This window comes from Syngnathus leptorhynchus, chromosome 12 (assembly GCF_054491065.1).
Source record: "Syngnathus leptorhynchus isolate UIUO chromosome 12, UIUO_Slep, whole genome shotgun sequence".
Taxonomy (NCBI): domain Eukaryota; kingdom Metazoa; phylum Chordata; class Actinopteri; order Syngnathiformes; family Syngnathidae; genus Syngnathus; species Syngnathus leptorhynchus.
The window spans coordinates 1,279,283-1,300,299 of NC_141206.1; the positions used below are offsets into that span (position 1 = coordinate 1,279,283).

General features: G+C 44.1%; 1 protein-coding gene across 2 annotated transcripts in view; it reads right to left on the bottom strand.

Moving 5' to 3' along the window:
- The window catches only part of slc27a6 (solute carrier family 27 member 6), a 41,288-nt gene extending 34,995 nt beyond the window's left edge, over positions 1-6,293 (bottom strand). For both annotated transcript variants that reach the window (XR_015067820.1, XM_085927029.1), the window contains exons 1-3: positions 5,741-6,293; positions 1,704-1,913; positions 1,441-1,599 (exon numbers count right to left, since the gene is read on the bottom strand). Coding sequence is in view for 1 of the 2 variants with exons in the window: in XM_085927029.1 (XP_085783155.1) it covers positions 1,441-1,599; positions 1,704-1,913; positions 5,741-6,227 (856 nt within the window). In the remaining variant the exon portion in view is untranslated. The remainder of the gene's footprint in view (positions 1-1,440; positions 1,600-1,703; positions 1,914-5,740) is intronic.
- Positions 6,294-21,017: the final 14,724 nt, after the last annotated feature.

A 21,017-nucleotide genomic window follows, 5' to 3' on the forward strand; every position in this document is an offset into this window, starting at 1 on the left:
AAGTAGTTTTGAATAAGTAAGGTGGTATTGTGTCAAGACAGCTTGGTGATGGTTTTAGCTGCTGCACCGTTCTATAAAGTTTCGATTAATCCCATCTAATTCTGACATTGAGTAAGGTGTTGTTTAATTAAACAACTACATTCGTCAACAGTGACAGCACAGAATTGAAGTAATCCAAATATTAAACATAACACCTTTGCCTGGACTGACTCTGGCTGCTTCTACCCTGTGCCCAAATTTCTTATCGATTAACAATGAGAGGGCAACAACCTGTTCAATGTTTATCAGATCAGTTGGGACATTGACCTCTACCATAAGTACATTGAACTTTTCTTGGAAGAGGGTACTAGGGTTGGGAAGATTCACCGATATGCATCAGAAAATTGATACAACCTGTACGATGTAGTTGCATTGTATCGTATCGCACTGGATCGCATTGTTTTCAAATTAAATCGTACTGTATCGCACCGTATCGCAGGAGAATGCATCGAATCGTTGGCATTGTATCGAGATGTGTATCGTATCGCTTTGATGGTGAAGATTCCCATCCCTAGTATACACTCTGTACTAGGGTTGGGAAGATTCACTGATATACATCGGAAAATCGATACGACCTGTAAGATGCAGTTGCATCGTATCGTATCGCACTGGATCACATCATTTTAAATTAAATCGTACTGTATTGCACCGTATCGCAGGAGATGGGAGAATCGTATCGCATCTTATCATTGGCAATTCCATGAATCGTGAATGCATAGAATTGTTGGCAGTGCATCAAGATGTGTATCGTATCGCTTTGATGGTGAAGATTCCCCTCCCTAGAGGGTACTGTTTATGTCGACAAGGAATGGTTTTGAAGAAACATGATGTAAACCTTTCTTGATTAAACTATTGTAACTATTCTTTATTTTTGGGCTTTTGGCCCAACCTAAATTTGTTGTTATTGTTCTATTAGTGTCTCCTTTATGTATGTATAAATAGTGCATTCAGCCATCCATCCATTGTCTATACCGCTTGTCCCCACAAGGGTTACGGTTATGCTGGAGCCTATCCCAGCAGTCATCGGGCAGTAGGCGGGGGACACCCTGAACCGTTTGCCAGCTGATCGCAGGGCACACAGAGACGAACAACCATCCGCACTCACCCTCACACTTAGGGGGAATTTGGAGTGCTTAATTAGCCTCAAACATGCAAACTCCACACAGGGAGGGTTGGAGGTGGAATCGAACCGGCACCCTCCTAACTGTGAGGCGGATGTGCACCACTGTTCCACCCTCTATGTATGATAATGCATATGTTTTAATTTACTAAATTATATGTAAAGTGCTTTGTTACAGCTGCAGCTGATGTGAAATGCACTTGCTTGCTATCAAATCCATGACATATGAATTCATCCTTCCATTGTCAAATCAAGACTATTTTTGTGACAGGTCTACTCACCAAGAGCAATGGTTCCTCCTATACCAAGCAGTGCAGCTGCACTGTGGTAAAGCGGCAGAGGGATATATATCACATCCTTTTCAGTCACACCAAATGCCCAGAATCCTCCTGCTGCCTTCAAGCTTTGGAGGTGAGTGATTACTGCTGCCTTCGGAAGCCCTGGAATGAATGAATGAATGAATGAATGAATGAATGAATGAATGAATGAATGAATGACCTTCCCCTCTGTTCTTTGATCTCACAACATTTCAGGAGATACTCACCAGTAGTTCCAGAGGTGAAGATGTAGAGGGTAGGGGATTTCAGAGAGGTGGTGGCACGTAAACTTGCTGGTACAGGTTTGTCAGTGGCAGCATCTATGTGATCCATCACCGATTCCACATTTGTGTCCCCACAATGGCTCTTCATTGTCCACACCTGAATGTTGTCCTCCAGTAGGTTGCTTATGATACCACGAACACACTCTACTAAATCTGAGAGAAGGAAACAACCATGTCACAATTTATTAAACCATTAGTACAGTTAAACCTTGACTTACAAATTAATTTGATTTGTGAACTGAAGTAATTTTCTTCTTAAAATTAATTAAAATGAAATTACTCTATGCCAGCCCAAGAACTAAATCAATTGTAAGGACGGTAGGGGGGCAAAGCCAACGATCGGGGACATAGGTGAATTTCTCATATCCATAGTTAGGGCTAATTAACAACCCCAAATAAAGCTACATTAAATTTGAAAAACAGGATCAAATTATGTTCAGTGTGTGATAGAAAGCACCACTGAGTGTTCTGTATGGACTTTGTGAGGGATCATGGACTCGCGCAGTATGCTTACCAGTAATAAAGAAAAATTTTGTTTGTAAACTAATTTGTTCGGCTTTCTACACTTAAATTTTAACCCATCCATTGCCTTCCATAAACTTTCTGTTCCTCTACTAAAGTTAACAGCTACAGCATCAGTGACTCTTACAATAAAATATCTGCGTGAGGGTAAAGAAAATTTGGTTTATTTGAAAGGTGTCAAAATTAATCGATTAATTGACTACAAATCAATTATCAAATTAATCACCTCGTATTTTAATAGTCAGTGTTTAGAGAATCTTTTCAATTAAAGATTGTCCAAATCTTCTGATTTTAGGCTCAAATGTTCTGCTGTTTCAAGTCCTTCATTAAGCCAGACAGATTTATCTTTTGTGTTTAATCAAAATAAGACATTTGCAAACATCTGCTTTTAATTTGGAAAACAATGACCATCAATCTGTTTTGTGGGACATTGCTTAAGTTTTATTTAAGTATTTTTAATCACTGAAAAATATCAAATAAACAAAAATAAATGGTTAATAAACAGTAATCGTCAGAAAATGTTTTTTTAATTCACTTTCATGCAAATACAATTGTATCTGATTCTCTTATTACTAATAGATGGAATAATCATTAGAATAATTTATTCTAAAACGATTCAAGTGACAGCCCTAATATATGTTTGACATAAATATTAGTAGGATTACTTACTTTTAATTATACATATTACCACCTAATATTATATTTTTAATGGTTTAGCCTGGATCAGTTTTGAATTAGCATTACAGTTTAAAATTATGCCAATCATTAATCAGTATTAGTATCATCAGTATTCATGGCTCCTCTGAATGCTTTGCACCTGGAATCTGTTTGAATATGTGGTAAGTTGGTAGCGCAATAACATAAGCAATAGTACCAAAACACCAAAGACAACAATGCCATGTGTTATTGAAAACATTATTTGAAGATCATAAGGGTGATACAATTACCAGTGGCATAAGCAGTTATCTGATTGTATATATTTTCCCCATGTCAATGTCTAAGACCATCAGACAAATCCAAACATTAAAGTTAATTTATTGATTATTTATTTTACTAAAAAAAAAAAAAAAAAAAAAACGAAGCTGCCCGGCCATGTGTGAAAAAGCATTTTTCCCCAAACCACCCTCAGCAACAACAACTGAAATCAAGTGTTTTTTATAACTGGTAATGGTTTGTTCACATCTCTTTGGAGATATTTTGGTGCAATGTTAACTTCCAATCGATATGTAGACATATAGTGACAAAATTGGAAACTCCAAGCCAGACTGGGTCAAAGCATACCATACTACAGTTGGCTGGAGGAGTCATTTCCTCTTCGTTGGGAAGAAAAAAAAACTTTAATGCCATTTTAAGTCCAAAATGTTGAATATATGTATTACATAACCCCAGTTGGGTTCTCACACATTAAAGACAGAGGTTATTTTTCAGAGATGGCGTCCCACTGGCTTGTAACATATTGACAGCGTACACTGTTATGCCAACTGACCTTTCCTCTGGAAATGCTTGATGTGTTGCGATACACAAGGTCTACATATTTATTAATTCAGCAAGACTGGTGAGTTTTCGAACGTATTTTTTTCAGAACTCAACTTCATAGTAGTGTACTATTTTGGATTGTTTTCCAGCTGTAGGACTCAAGTACACTTCAGTTTGAGTTCAGCGGGCTGTTCTCAACATCACACCCCAAAAACCTGATGCAGGTCATACTTTGCAGCCTAAGGCCAACGAGAGATAACCGTGTGTGCAGTGATGCCTTCCCCCTGCCTTTCCTTAACACTGCGAGGAAATGCATCAAACCAAACAAATATGCTGGTAAAGGGGAGCTTTACCATCCTTACTTTAGCTTCGGTTCCACCGACCCTATCTACCCTGCTCCACTCTACTCTCCTCTGGTCTATTCTACTCGGCTCGGCACGCAAAAACAGTGCATCTCCACAGCCGCTGCCACTACCCAGGAGCCCCTCCTCACTTCGTTAGTGATGTCATGTTACAGTGAAATTGAGTATTTGAACTTTACAGGTTTGACAGTACAGTAGAGAAAAAAAATCTATCACTTAAACTACTTTATATTCCGTATCAGTCTTTGCATTTGAAAGACTGAAACAACATTCCAATAGAGAAGACCTCACATGGCCCGGTCAACTGCATGATCCCTGCTATTCAAATGCCCTGCCTTTGGAAAGGGGTTGAGGGGAGAGGATTCTTAACCAACATCATGCTTGTTTAGTTGAGCAATGACCTTTTCCTGTCACATGGTTTCACCATGGTAATTCTATTAACTGAAGAACCTAGAATTCTTCCAGCGAAACTAGGACACAAAAATATTATTTTAATATAATTATTTAGCTATAAACAAAACATGTAAAAAAATATATTTTTGTGTGTATTTTCAGCATTAGAGCCGACTTGACTGTTACAATTTATTTGTAGAACAAACCTACACACTTAGCGTCTACAATGGCCTAATCAACGCCTGGCTGATGCCAAATCTCACTTTTTCTTGATTTTCAAAACATTCCTAACCAAGCTTTACCCACAATTTGTTACGTGATATTGACCTGCACGCTTAACCTGACAAACTGGCCTAGGTAATAAATCAAATGATCATGAATAGTTTGGATTGTTGCTGATTGTTGAAAAGTTGCTGTCGGAATGTTGACAAAATGTTCACGTTCGTCCTTAAATGCCTCTAATCAGCACAAATGTTTTTGAAGAATAGAATGTTATGAAAAATCCAAGTTGATGATGTATTTTTTTTCAAAATTAATTAATACATTGAATTAATCAACCAATCAATCAAATCACCTGAACATGATAGACAACCCGTCTACTTAAGTATTTTTGTTGGCCAACGGAGGGCGCACTAGGTCCATAACAGTCATTATTTCTCGGCATGGATGTGCTCCTAACGATCCATCCATCCGTTTTCTGAACCGCTTTGTCCCCACGGGGGTCGCGGGCAAGTTCGAGCCTATCCCAGCCGCAATCGGGGGACACCCTGAACTGGTTGCCAGCCAATCGCAGGGCACACAGAGACAAACAACCATCCGCACTCGCACCTAGGGGAAATTTAGAGTGCTCAATCGGCCTACCAAGAATGTTTTTGGGATGTGGGAGGAAACCGGGGAGAACATGAAAACTCCAAACAGGGAGGGCGGGAGGTGGAATCGAACCCGCACCCTCCTAACTGTGAGGCGGACGTGCTGCCCAGTGCGTCACCGAGCCGCGCTCCTAACAATTAAACTACTATAATGACCTAATGGGGAAATTTAGCAAAAAGAAAGTCAATCTGGCATCATAAGATATATTTTCTTATAGTTTTTGCCTCGTTTAAAGACGCCTGAAATTTCACAATTTCTACACATACAGCATTTCAACATTTTGTCCTGCATTATTGATATTATTGAACTCTACAAATGTTCAGTTTTGTGTGTACTGATGAAAGACGATACAATTACCTGCGCCAACTATTACGGCTTTGGCTCCACAGCAGTTGATGCAATGCAACAACGATCTCGATTTAATGTTTGTATTCAGAAAAGCAACAGGACAGCCAACCTTTGCCAATCCGAACCAAACGCAGACGAAGTCGGGCTCGTTGTTCATGAGCATGGCAACGCAGTCGCCTTTGTTCACCTTGAGTTTCTGGAGGAAAACATTTGCCAGCCTGTTGCTGCGCTCCTCAATGTCCTTGTAAGTGTGGACGCTCCCTTCATAAATGATAAAAGGCTTGTCGGGGATACGATGCGCCTGTTGAATGAACCTGTCCAGGACTGTACAGACTCTAGAAGTCAGCCTGAACATCTCCAGTTTCACACCAAACCGGATTAGACTAAAAAGAAAGAAGAAATCTTTCCAAAAGTAGGGGAAGAAAAGCGTCTGCAAAACATGTGCAGAAAACATCCCCACGACTAGAGCTGAGATCCAGGCAAAAGAAAGCATCATTTCTGTGGTGGATTCGAAGAGCGAGCTGATAAGTGCACCAACACCACACACCACCTACATGCTCAACGTGATAAACATTGACCGAGAGTGACGTAAAACAAATAGCGTTAACGTACCGCATTCACAGATAGACACCAGCATACCGGAAACGTTCTCTTCTAAATAAAACAATTCACGTGAAAGGTTCCCACAGATTACTGTGATCTCAATACTGTTCATTAAATACGGACCTGGGTAATGTATCCATAGGAGTTCGGCTGAGCGGCCCCTTGATTATCGTAAGATTCAAGTCATTTGTTCGATCTCAATTTCATTTCATAAGTTTATTGAGCAACCCAATCTAACAAACAAAACATCAATATATGAAAACAACAGGATTTTTTTTCGGTGCTCAAGAGAGTAGGTTCAAGGAGTTTATTGAGACCTACCTCCAATTGTACAGTGGACATTTCTTAGGCAACACTTCTTTACAGTGTATAAGGAACCATTTGACAAATACACCAAATCACTAGTTGGAAAGCTATAACAGTAATTTATCCAGTTTTTTAGTCCATTTTTGTTACCAAATATCTAAATTTTTCCATTTCCGCAGTAACATCGACCAGCAATTTTTGCAAATCTTGTATAGGAGTATCATCAGCGAATAGAACCAATTTAAACCTTTTTGATACATCACGTCATTAATACATAATAGAAACAAAAGTGGACCTAAAATTGGTCCTTATGGGACACTGCACGTTGTGTACTGAAGGTTGGAACGGAACTCCTTTATTTTCACAATGAGAGGTAGGATTTTAGCCATTCAAGAGGTTTACCTCTTATTCCATATGTCTGTAGTTTATTAAGGAGACTGGTGTGGCGTGAGAGATATTCTGCTGTTCCGTCGGAAATTCTGCAATATTAATTTCGGAGCGCACTGTATGCAATGTACGTACAAATGGGATCACTGGTCAGCTAGCGCAAGGCTTGGTCAGCCACTTGCGGAGAATCTTGAGATTTCAAATTGTCGGTCTGATTGTGCCGCATCGGCACATATTCAGTTGCTGTGTGCTTTTGATAACAGTGACGCTCTGACAGCCGTGGCGCATTTGCGGACTGATAGAAATCCCAGTATGGAGTTCAACCGGGATTGTTCATTTTCACCAACATAAAATACAGTCAAGTCGTGACACCTTGATTGTGATGGCCACTCAGCTGCTGCCAGAACAGCAGAGCGTCTTTAAACATGACTTTATTATTGGCTCAATATTTATAGAGCTAGTCTAAAACAGTAAACAAAGTAATGTTGATTATTTGGGATTTTAATTACAATCACTTTCAATAGTTATTCCTTACACTGTCGAAAGCCTTTTTATTTTAAACCGTCACTTTTATTAAAAAAAGAAATACAATTTTATATATATATATATATAAATAAAAGTGATATATATATATATATTTTTTTATTCAATTATTCCATTGTCCATTTATATACACCTATAGGAATAGGACTTTATTTATAAAGCACTTTTGCTGTAACATGACTAATTTTAATATAGAATAATAGAATATAGAGAATTTTTTTCAATGAAAAGGTGTGCCGTGGATGAAAAAACGTTGGAAAACACTAATCTATGGTTCCAAAGGCTTTTTTTTTTTAAGTCAATTAAGATTGCTTAAAGATTGTTTGTGATTTCTTCCACCAGATTTATTAATGCCAGCGCAGTTGACAAATTTTTACTAAAGCTGTATTGGCTGTCATACAATCTTGTGAACTTATTGGGGCAGCAAAGAGACAGTTTGGAAATTGTTGTCTGTCTCCATCTTTGAAAACTGGAATAACTGGCCGTTTTCATTTTGGTTTGGAATCATCTTGACTGGAGGGCGATATTACATAAATAGTTTATTGGTTTGTAATGTCAATAATAACATCTTTAATTATTGCCATATTCAGCCTGTTGCAGCCTGTAGGTTTTTGCTTTTAAAGTTGCGGACAACTTTTAAAATGTCATTCTCATCAACAGGGCAGAGAAAGATAGAATTTGTAAGTTTGGGATCATAGTTGGTGTGACAGAGCTGTGTGTTATGGGAATCTTTTCTGCCAGGTTTGGACCTATATTGACCAAATAATCATCGAAACCATTTACAACTTCATCCTTGGTGGACTGCAACCCAACATTCTTTGAGAAGCACTCCAAAGCACAGTAATTTTTGTAACTTTTAGTAATAGGCTATTTAAAAATTTCCAAACACCTTTAATATTGTTTGTATTTTTCTAACAAAGTGTAAAAATGATCTTTCCTGCATTTTTTTTTGTCTTGAGGTAAGTTTATTTTTGTGTCTTTTATATTTGTTTTCTGACTCAAAAGTCCTACTTTTGATTAACTTTTTTATACAGTATTTTTTTTTTGCATGCATCAATAAGGCTTTTGTCATTCATGGCTCTTAGTTTTCTTCTGTATTTGATTTCCTTTGGTCTGATTGAGCAAGTGGGCAGTGTAAATTCAACAGTGACATAAAAGTAGAACATTTTCATAAGCTCTATCCAGGTCATTTTCATTGAGAACGTCAACCCATTTTTGGTTTTGTAGACTTTGCTTGAAAGCTGACATTGTTTCGGTTAAGTCTAATCACGTCAAATTTATTTATATAGCCCTAGATCATAAGTAAGTCTAAAAGGGCTTCACATGAACAAAAATTGACAATTATTCTCAAACATCCCCTGATCTTAAACTCCCAGGAGGGCAAGGAAAAACTAATAAAAACCCAACCGGGGGAAAAATGAGAAACCTTGAGAAGAGACCACAAATGGGAGGATCCCCCTTCCAGGATGACCAGGCTGCAATGGATGCAGAGAGGGCACATAGGACACATAATATAAAACAATCCAAAGAAAAAATGGATGTCCAATTCAAAGTGAAGAGCTGCAGGAGGTGCGCTCAATTGTCCTGGCAGTGTCTTCGAGGGTGGCAATCCGCCGCAGTTCCCTCATCCCGACTGGGCGACGAGAAATCCTGACAGCCGTTATCAGATTGGGTGTCACCTAACCCCCTCCCCAGCCGTGGAGGGGGGGGGGGGCGAAAAGACAAATTCCAGCTGAATCAACCACCACAGGTTAATTAAAGGCCATGGCCTAAAATGTGTCTTTAATCGTGTCTTAAATGTTTTTACTGAGGTAGCAGTTCTGCTATATATCGATAGGGCATTCCAAAGCTCTGGAGCCCGGATAGAAAATGCTCTAGGCCATAGGTGTCAAACACGCGGCCCGGGGGCCAGATACGGCCCGTCACATAATTTTACGTGGCCCGCAAAGACAAATCTTGCATCAACTTTGTGTCATTACCAAAATTAAAAATTGTCTTCAATTTAGCTAGCAATTTATATTACCATTCATCTTTTTAAATGATTTGAACAGTATTTACTAGTCCCTGATTTCAAAACTAGTGATTCATCAGTTTGTTGTGTAGCCTATACTGTATGTATATAGAAGACGTTGACAGTCATAATGGCCCTCCAAGGGAAACAATGACAACAATGTGGCCCGCAACAAAAATGAGTTTGACACCCATGCTCTAGACCCTGCAGACTTCTTTTTGGCCCTCGAGGTCACTAAAAGACTAGCATTTTGTGAGCGGAGGTTACGGGACGGAACGTAAGGAACAACAAGGTCGACGAGATACGAAGGCGCTAAGCCACACAGTAATTTATAGGTTAATAGAAGAACCTTGAAGTTACATCTTGAATAGACCGGGAGCCAATGTAAGTTGGGTAATTTTGGGGTAATGTGATCAAATTTTCTCATCCGTGTGAGCAGTCTCGCCACAGCATTTTGTATTAACTGTAGACTTTTAATACAGGACTTAGGAAGACCAGAGAATAATGCGTTACAGTAGTCAAGGCGCGACGTAATAACATGCGAATGTATAATAGTTTCCGCATCACAAGTTGAAAGAATCGGACGAATCTTGGCAATATTTAATAAAACATTCTTCTGGCGAACGTTCGGTCGCTGGACAACAAAATGGACTATGTTCGTCTGCTGAGATCCACGAACCGGGCAGTGAGTAACTGCTGTGTGCTCGTGTTCACTGAAACTTGGCTGAATGTCAACATTCCGAACTCTGCTGTGCAACTGGAGCGGCTAGCGTGCTATCGGGCAACCTACAGCAGCAACCGCATGCTGAAATAGACCGACGACATGACTGTGGTGGGTCTGATCGCCGGTGGCGACGAGACTCACTACAGATCGGAGGTTGACCTTTTGGCCGCGTGGTACAGGGACAACAACCTTCTGCTGAACGTCAACAAGACCAAGGAGATTATCATTGACTTCCGGAAGGGTCACACCCACCACCTGCCGCTGACCGTCGACGGTGCTGTGGTGGAGAGAGTGAGCAGAACCAGATTCCTGGGGGTGCACATCAGTGAGGACCTCTCCTGGACTGCCAACGCTGCGTCGCCGGCGAAGAAAGCTCAGCGCCGCCTGTACTTTCTGCGGAAACTCAGGCGAGCAAGTGCTCCTCCCACCATCATGACCACATTCTACCGTGGCACTGTTGAGAGCGTCCTTTTCCAGTTGTATCGCTGTGTGGGGTGGTGGCTGCACTGAATACAACATGAAGGCCCTGCAGCGCATAGTGAACACTGCTAGTAAGATCATTGGGCCATTGATCTTCTGCCCTCTGGGAAGAGGTACAGATGCCTGCGCTCCCGCACCACCAGACTCAAAAACAGCTTCATACTCCAAGCTGTCAGGATCCTGAATTCCCTCCCCCCTCTACCCTCTGCTGCATAACGACCTTTTGGGCCGTGTTGGCTGCCTTGCACTACTCTCGCGCTATATTCTGACTGTCTGCTGTGTATGCACACTAGCTCCGTTTTTGCTCCTCTTATTTGTTTATTTATTTATATTTATTCGGCGCTCAGATCTAGTATACAACTATAATGAAGCGTTAAAGTACCAGGAAAGATGTGGGTTTGGTAAACGGCTCTTTATTTAACAAAACAAGAGTTCAACGAGCCAACAACTACTGAACTTCCAGCCACGGAGGTGGAAGAGAGCTCCATAGAATAGGACCGGGCGTGCGTAAGAGCCATTGTCCGAGCCCCATCCACCGTCCCCGGACGGACAGCCACCCGGCCGAGCACCGGCCCCCGACTACATCCACGGAGGTGAAAGAGAGCTCCCGTCGAGAAGGACCGGGCGTGCGTAAAAGCCACAATAGTTTTTCAAACCTTCTGTGTCACTCCAAATCATTAAATCCTTCAAACTCTTCGTCTTCACGTGTCACTTACAAACAAAGCCACTCATGATGCCGGTAGTACATGGGGCCCTTCGTCATCTTCGTCATCCCGTGATCGAGTCCTTTGTCCTTTATGTAAACAACCGCCGCGCGGCACGGGTGACGTCACTTGCAGTTCAGATGACAGTAATCCCTTGCTACATTGCGGTTCGTTTATCGCAATTTCACTACATCGCGGATTTTTTAATTTAGAAAATTTGTGAAAAAAAATCACATATAAATTGTTCCTGAGTATAAGTCGCCTCCCCACCCAAAATATGAAAAAAAACGCGACTTATAGTCTGAACATTACGGTATCTCTTGTCACTGTGGGATAGTGGGTAACGCAATTTCGACCTCTTTGTGTGTCTTGGTGTGTGATTGACAATGAAGCTGACTTTGACTTTGATGGACAGAAGTTCTAATATGTTTTGGTGTCATATGGAGGAGGCTTCAGGTCTTTTAAATTTGGATCCATGATTTGCATAGGAGCGGAAGCTCCTCTTGCCCCTCTGCTTGAGCTGCGGCCTTGCACCTGCGCACTGGGGCCTCATTGTGGTCCGGTCTGACAAACACTTGCAGCCTCATCACTTTTCATCTTTCAATGTTTTGTCTCTTAGATTTATTCTCTTCTCTCTTGTGACACTTTCAAACACTTTCTAGTGCATTTCATTTATCTCTCTTTTCTTTCCTTTCTCAGTTACTTTTCTTTCCAGCCACACTCCTCTAAAACTTCTACCACTTCTTCCACATTTCAACTTTCGGCATGTATCGCATACAATTAAGAAATCTACTTGCCATGCACTTCTCATCTCTCTCAAGAGCCCCTTTATTTGGAGATTTGCAGTTTTCGTTTCCCATCTTAATTTTAGTAGTTTTAATTTTTACAATTTTTTTTCCATTTTTTTTTTTTGAGGAGCCTCAATGCAGGTTTAAGTTGACCTTTCTACAAATTTCTAGCCTGTGTTATTTGCTAGTGCTGCTCTTTAGTCAATTTATCCTACCAGTCACACACTCAACTACACAAGTCTTTTATCCCTCCCTACGCAAAGTCCTCTTAAAAAAAAAGAGCTGCTTCATATCCAGAGGGGGACTCTACAACACCCCCTCCTTCCCTGGGAACTAAAGACAACAGTCCTGTTACCCAGCCCTGCCAACGCGAAGTAGTACCGTATTTTAAGGACTATACGGCACACCTAAAACCAAATATTTTCTCAAAAGCCGACGGTGCGCCTTATAGTCCGGTGCGCCCTATATATGGACCAAATTCCTAAATTTAAACTGGCCCGAAGCATTCTGTCATGAAATCAATCACAAGTGGCCCGCTGAAGACTATGAATCATGAATCAAAAAGACTATGGATCATTATTTTGTGATTATAAAGTAATTTGTTGCATCTGAAGTTGAAATAAAAAAGATAAAATGGAGAATGATTTGATTTGGATAAAAAAAATCTGACATGACTCATTAATGGTGCGCCTTATAGTCCGGTGCGCCTTATATAAGGACAAAGTTTTAAAATGGGCCATTCAGAGAAGGTGCACCTTATAGTCTGGTCCGCCTTATAGTCCGGAATATGCGGTACTCTTTGAAAATGCGGTACTCTTTAGAACAGTTGTTCTCAAATGGGGGTACGCGGAGGTACTCCAGGGGGTACGTGAGATAAAAAAGTTTGAGAACCAACCTGTGCACTTTTACTTTTCCGCGTTTCACATCACACAACTTTAGGGCTTTTACTTACTTGTCTCCTGGTTCGTTGCACTTCCGGATCTCGTCAATCCATTGTTGTCAGACGAAGGCAGACCTAAGATGCTGGCCCAGTGAAGAATTTTCGTCCCAGGTCTTTCTTTTCCAGGTCCTCCTAATGGACGCTGGCTTGTCGACAGTGCAGCATGTCGTCCTCCATCGATCAGCAGTGGGTATGTTGGAATCCGGGTCACGGCACCAAAATGTTAGAGTGGTGCAAACTTATTTGCAAAAACTACACAGGAGACAGTATACTTTTTGGACACTTGCAAGTGGAGAAATCGTTCGTCGCTGTGCATACAGCAATGTTCGAACGAAGTCTGACTTAGGCCTTTTGCAAGAGCATATTTATTGAAAGAAACAGGGTGGGGGTGAGAGTGGACAGGGTGGGGGTGAACCACTGGCCTCATGTCAAATCATAGCAGGGGGTGTTTTACGATGTGTAAACAGAACAACTTTGATTGCTTCCTCTTAAAGGGAAATGTGCTTTCAGCGGTTAGCAAACATATTTTTTAAGGTTGTGTGAAACATATAATCATATCAATATAATATCTAGTATTGGAGTGCTTGTGTGGATTGGTGGGGGGTGAGGAATGTGCAGGCACACTGCATGAACTTGTTTTCTTCTAAGAGTTATGGAACAGGCCCAGGAAGGGAGTACGGGACGGTACGGAACGAAGGGAGTACCAGACGATAACACCTCAAGGTCGGTGAGGAACGAGAACAAAGAACAATACCACGTCCAGGTGGTTGGGCTTCGAGAGGAAAACAACCAACCCCCTGACCACAGTGATGACACCTCGACGGGGAGGAGATGACCATCGACCAATCATCACACAATATTTTGCATGCTTTAATATTCATATTGTGTTTCTTTAAAACTGGGCAACCCGGAAGAATGTGTCGTCTTTTGGTGGTCACAAAAACGCACGAGTTTTAGTGTGAGGGACCCGGGACCCAGGCCTGTATTAGTGCGCTTTGTTAGGAATAAACATTTGGTAAATTTGGTCTGATTGATCTACTGGTCTTCTCTTTGACAGAACGAATTCGCAAAATTGTTAGGTGCGCCAGTGTGTGGATTTGGACATAGAAACTTGTGTTAAGTGTTGGTCGCAATTTGGAGTCAGATCAATAGCTAAAATCCATATCCTAACAATTTCTTGGTGACCCCGACGTGATGTCAAGAGAAGGGTAATTGACAACTCGTGGTCTGTATCCAGGACACCGGACAGCGTCTGGGACGCTGTCTCTCGGTCGGCAAACCGTTTGGAATAAAGTGCACAACGTTGAGCTGGTACAACGTCTCCTCCACCCTGAGCTCATCACCGATAAGGTAAGCAGAATGCCTGTTACTAAAAGTCGAAATTCTGCAAATTGAAAGAGGAAATTTAAGAGGAGACTGTTGTTCAGATCAAATAAAGTGTGCAAAAGATACATACGGCGAATAAGTTTGGAACTTACGTGTGTGACGTGTACGGTAAAGTCAGGGACTTACGCGTATTACGAATAGGTCCGGGACCTAGCCTAGTCGTGGCGGACAAGGGTACGTTGACGAGCGTATTCAGATAGCCAGGTTTTTTGAGATCCTGGGAGCAGTGAGGCTCTCCCGAAAACATCCGGTGGTAACAGTTCCTTCTGTGAGAGATCAGACCGCTAAAACATCCAAAATGCCCCAAATTGATAGAAGTGTGTGCGCTGAGAGGAATGAATGGAGTGAGATTGAAAGAATGTATGCAATGTGGTAGCGCAAATTGTGAGTGGCATTGACAGAAAGAAAGTGGCAAAGGAGCGTGTGAGACACCGAAAAGTCTTTGCGAAATTGGAAGCTGACAAATTGTTTCAGGGTTTTTCAACAACTTGGGACATGGAACGTCTCTCACGGCAATTGCAGCAAAAGAAAGTCAGGTGCTGAAAGGAAAGCTCTCCTTAGAAGACGAGCAGAAAGGGGCCGGCTGGCGTAAGCGCAAGGTGCTCGAGAAGCACATTAGGGAGAGAGAGGAAGAGCGTCGAGAAGCACATCAGGGAGAGAGAGGAAGAGCGTCGAGAAGCACATTAGGGAGAGAGAGGAAGAGCGACGCTCTTTGCACAATATGGCAACAGCTGCAACAGCTTTGTTTGCCACTCAGAAGAAACTGCCCGTAGAAAGTGTTGTTAATGTGAGAAAAGCAGAGGAGGTAGAGAAAGCTGGCATAGACTTAGTGCCGAGAACGAGGAGCTAAAGAAGAAAGTTGAGCAAGTTGATGAGCAGCGTAGACAGGAAGCGCAGATGTTAAAATGGGTAACGGAAAAGTGAGACAAGACGTGAAGAGCAAGTGGAGACAGAAAGAGCGTTCACAGCGAGACTGAGGAGGGAGGTGCCCTTGCCACAAGTAGCAGTAGCAGTAGTAGTTTGAAAACATTAAAATGACTTTCCCACAACCCACCGATCTGGCCCCCACTATGTTTCCTTATGATGTGAAAATGTCACCTGCCCAACATTATGTAACATGTGTGGAGAGTTGGATTGAAACCACAGGTCGCCATCCGGCTCTCACGCACGAGGCAGAGGTGCTCTTCCGGACGGCGCTGGTGGATGGACTTCCGCCAGATGTGAAGAAGCAGCTAATGTCAGACCCTGACATTCTGGTTTGTGCCGAGGAACGATTTAAACGTCATCTTTAGCATCACTGCAGAATGTTTACTGAGTCACAAGCTAAAGTTGATAACGAGACAGACGCATTATCCAAACAGTTGTTGAAATTACAGTTGGCAAAAATGCATGGTGAAGCTAGACAGTCTAAATCACAGAAAAAGGAAATGCAAATGTCACAGGCTCCTCAGGTGGTGGGACGCGGAAGGGGCCAGTTCCGGGGCGGATACAGAGGCCGGGGAGGGAGTGCACCTGCTTACCCGGGGAGGGCGACATACAAAAACCATTCGCCCAACGCATGCTTCATCTGCGGCGAAACCGATCACTGGGCAAGAGAATGCCCGCAGTATCGACCGCACGGAGCCGCCCGCCCAGCCGGAGGCCCGCCACATCAACCCGAGGCGCCGATACAACAAGCAGGAACAGCTCCCTCGGGTGGACGACCCTGGCAACAGCCACAAGCACACAGAGGTCAGTACTATCAACATGATGATCTCTGGAGTGGACAATTCGAATAGGGATGCCCGGGGAGCCAGAGAAGCAGCGGCCCGGCGGAGCCAATGCTTCATGTGACAGTGGAGGTAAAACCTGTGCAGATGCTGGTGGACACAGGCGCAACATATTCATCAATAAACACTGCCCTTCCTGTATCCTCACTGTCAAAGAAAACAACAACTTTGGTCGGCTTCTCGGGAAAACCACAAACTCTGCCTTTTACCAAACCACTTGAGACTGTGATCACCCGGACGGGGTGTAGACTCTGGCACAAATACATCCATTCCACAGACACTCCGATCAATTTGATGGGGAGGGACTTGTTGTCAGCCGTTGAAGCCAGAATTCTGTGTGGGCCAGAGGGAGTGATTATTCAATTTCCAGATGGCATCAGCATCCAGTGCTCACAACAAATACAACAACATGGTCAGTGGCTGATGGCGCCCCTACCGACAGAAGCAGAAACTGCAACCATCTACTGGGCCAGGCTGGAGCCAGAGACCCCTGCTGGTGGTGGTGTGTTCTCGACCTACCTACCGCGGAAACCTTGGATCTGCTCACTGGCGCCATACCACCCACCTGTTGATCCTTTGCATTGCACTCTATATTATGACCGAAAAAGTGATGATGTATATCGGGATTTGTTTGAAGAAATTGAAGGGCACATGTGGGATTTAACTTCATCACGCATTTTGATTGGTAAAGAGGGAGTTGCAGCGGCAACTGAACTGACACATGAACAAATGCAGTGGTTCAAAATGACAGAAAAAGGGGTGCCACACATTTCCCTAGCTCTTGCCCCAGGACACGAGGCTGGACAATTGGGTTCAATGGTCAAGCGGTTGTTGCAACAGACTGATTGGTGGGAAACTCACATTCCTAATTTGTACTGGTCTAAGTCTCAGAATGCATACCAAATTAAACAACCCATGTCAGATACAGGATTGCTGGAGATGACGATAGTGTCCCGCACACACGGTAGGGAATTAACTGACCATGAGGACGCTGAAGTAATGCTGGCGGCCTTGCCCGACACACTTTGGTCCCAGGGTCCATTTGATGTCGGATTTTGTCACTCGGTGGCCCCTATTGATCTCCAAATGGATGAGACGCGGCTTATCAAACGGCCTCAATATCGTTGGCCGGAAGAAGCGGACCAAGGCATGGAAGACACTCTGTGTGGCCTCTGGGACGCAGGGGTGTTGGAAGTGTCGTGTTCCGAATGGAACACCCCGCTGAGGCCAGTGCGGAAAGCAGATGGGAGAACATGGCGCATGGCACATGATCTGAGAGCAGTAAATGATGTCACTATCACTCCTGTTCTTCCTGTGCCGGACCCGCACCGGATCCTAGCGTCATTGAATCCTGCCTACCAGTGGTTCACAGTGATTGATTTGGCCAATGCTTTCTTTTGTCTTCCGCTTTCACCCTCAGTGCGGCACGTGTTCGCATTCACCTACAATGGGATAAAATTGCAATACACTCGCATGCCGCAGGGATTCAAAAACTCGCCAGGTTTGTTCAATCAGGTTCTCAAGGAACTCCTCGAACCATGCCAAATGCCGGATGAAACTTTGTTGTTGCAGTATGTTGATGATTTGTTGATTGCAGCGAAGGATGAGAAGGCGTGTCTTGCAGGAACAAAGAAAGTGTTGTTGTGGTTAGGAGAGAAAGGATTCAAGGTGTCAAGGAAGAAACTGCAATGCTGTCGCCAACAGGTCACTTTTCTGGGTCGAGTGCTGACCCCTAGTGGCCTCGCCATGTCGCCTGAGCATAGAAACTCCATCCTCCGCCATCCACGGCCCGCCACTGTGCAGGAGATGCTATCATTCCTGGGGTTGTGCGGCTATAGCAGACACTACATACCCTGCTTTGCCGACAAAACCGGTGTCCTCCGAACCCTGATCCGTGAACAGGGAGCCAGGAATCTCAAGGCTTGCCTGGTCTGGACACCGGAGGCTGCTGAGGTCTTTGTATCACTGGTGCAGGAGCTGGCCTCTGCTGCAGCTTTGGCCACTCCTGATTACACTCTGCCCTTCCATTTAGATGTCTCCATTTCAGGAAAAGTTGTGAATGGAGCTCTGTACCAGAAAATGCAGCATGGACGTGCAGTGCTGATGTATTGCAGCGTCCCCTTGGACAACATTGAGCAACGACAACCCGACTGTTCCAGATATGCTGCTGGCCTGGCAAAGATCTTACTCAAAACAGCCCACACAGTAATGGGCCATCCCATTTATGTGTTGACTGATCATGCAGTATCCTTATTTGTCGCGTCAGCAGCGTTCACGTTGACTCCGCTGCGTCAAACACGGTTGTTGAAAATATTGACTGCTCCAAATGTCAACTATGTCCATTCCGGAGTGAACATGGCCGATCAATTGTTGGTGGGTCCACATGAGTGTGCGTTAAAGGTCCAGACAGTGGCGAAAGTCCGACCTGACCTCTATTCCACTCCGCTCGGGCACGGTCGGGTGGTGTTCACAGATGGCTGCTGTTGGAGAGACAAAGAAGGCTCCCTCCATGCGGCCGCGGCTGCGGTCGAGTGGAGGGATGGTTCCTTCCAGCCCCTTAAAGTGATGAAGCTCACCACCCGCCCATCGGCCCAGGCGGCGGAAGTTTTTGCATTGGTATTAGCCTTAGAGCAGTGTAAGGGGGAGGCTGTGACCATCTACTCTGACTCCGCCTATGCGGTGTCGGCGGCCTTAATCGATCTGGTAGGGTGGCTACAGAATGGGTTCACAACGGCCAGAGGCTCAGAGATTGCACACAAGGACTTGATGTTGCAGCTGTTCGAGACGTTGAAATACCCGAGCGAGGTAGCCGTTGTCAAAGTGCCTAGTCACTCTAAAGCTGACACCTTAGTGGCCAGGGGAAACCAAGCAGCTGATGAATTGGCCAAACAGACGGCCGGGTATGGCGGGGCAGCGGACATGATGGTGTCCCGCGGTCCAGTAATCCTGGACGGGGAACACCCCGACTCCTGTTTGCCTCTGTCGCTCTCACATGCCGATCTGTGTGCCGCCCAGGATGCCACGTCCCCGGAACAAAAATCAGTCTGGCTGGCAGCAAAGGCTGTCAAACGATCGGATGGCTTGTGGGTAGGACCCAAAGGCCAGCCCGCTCTTCCGGAAGGAAGGCTAATGGCAGAGGTCCTATCACAGGCACACACACCGTCCCATGTGGGTCCCCATGCCATGATGGTCCATCTCCGAAGTTGGTGGCATCCCAGACTTTCGGACGTGGTCTGGAGATTCGTTGCGGATTGCGAGTCCTGCCAGAAATTTAACGCACGTCCTACGTTGAAGCCTAAGCCCGGCCTGTTTCAGCCGGCCCCGTGGCCCGAGGTGATCATTGATTTCACCGACATGAATACAAGAGTGAATGGTAAACGCTTTTTGCTTGTGTTGGTTGACGCTTACTCAGGCTGGCCTGAGGCATATCCGTGCTCGAAGGAAGATTCTACTGCTGTGATCAAGGCTTTGATCACCCATTACATCCCCACGCATGGTTTTCCCGCCCTGATCCGCTCTGACAATGGTACACACTTTAACAACAAAGCCTTGGCCAAGGTGGAATCAATTTTGGGTTTGAAGCATCGATTTGGCTGTGTCTACCATCCTCAGAGCCAGGGCAAAGTTGAACGAATGAACCGGACGTTGAAGGAAAAACTGGCCAAAATTATGGCTCAAACGAAAATGAATTGGCTCCAAGCTCTTCCGCTTGCCTTGTTGTCTGTGCGCCAATCCGTTAACAGGCACACTGGATTCGCACCGTTTGAATTGATGACAGGTCGTCTAATGCCGGGACCAGCGACAACGCTCGTCCCGCCGGAGGATGTTACGGTACCAAATTTGTCTCATGCAGCATACTGGTCCTATTTGTCTGCTTTGGTGTCCAGTGTTTCTGCACAGATTGGAGAGAAAACCGCTGCAGCTGTGGCGGAGGAAGGCGTGTCGGTGGATAAACAGCTCACACTGTACGTGTACGTCAGAGTCGTCTCCAGAAAGTGGACGGAGCCCAGGTGGAAGGGCCCCTTTCGTGTCTTGGCCAGGACGTCTCACGCGGCCCAGCTCGACTTCAAAGGACGCCGGTGGTATCACTACTCACACCTACGTCCGGCCCCAGAGTTTGTTCCGTCAGGATGAAGGTATTCTTGTTTGGCCGTGTCCCGGACCCGGCCAAAAGGGGGGTGACAGAAGGAGAAGGAGCAGCAATACGGAAAAGTAAAGGGGAGGGCTCGAAAGGTTTTTCGGATTTTTCAGAATTAGTGCTATTTTTAGTAAATTGTCTTTTTGTATGGACATTGATAACAATTGATGAGACTATCCAGCAGAAAACGTCCCAGATTCAAATTTTACCCACTTATAAACAATACCGATGCAAAGGAGAAGTAGTTTTTGAGGCTGAGGTGAACACAACAGAAGAGCTCTCACGAGAAGAACAGGGAGGTTTGAGACAGAGATGTGACAGCGGAAATTGGCAAATGCATGTCACGTTGTTTAATTGGACAGAGACAAACCAAACGTTACAGGAAAAATTGGAAAAGTACCAGAGAAGGGTGTGGAGGAAGCAAATTGAACAGGTAAGGGAAATATTGGATTTTGCCCCACCAGACAGAGAAGGGACATGTATTCACCAATGTAAAGAGGATGGACG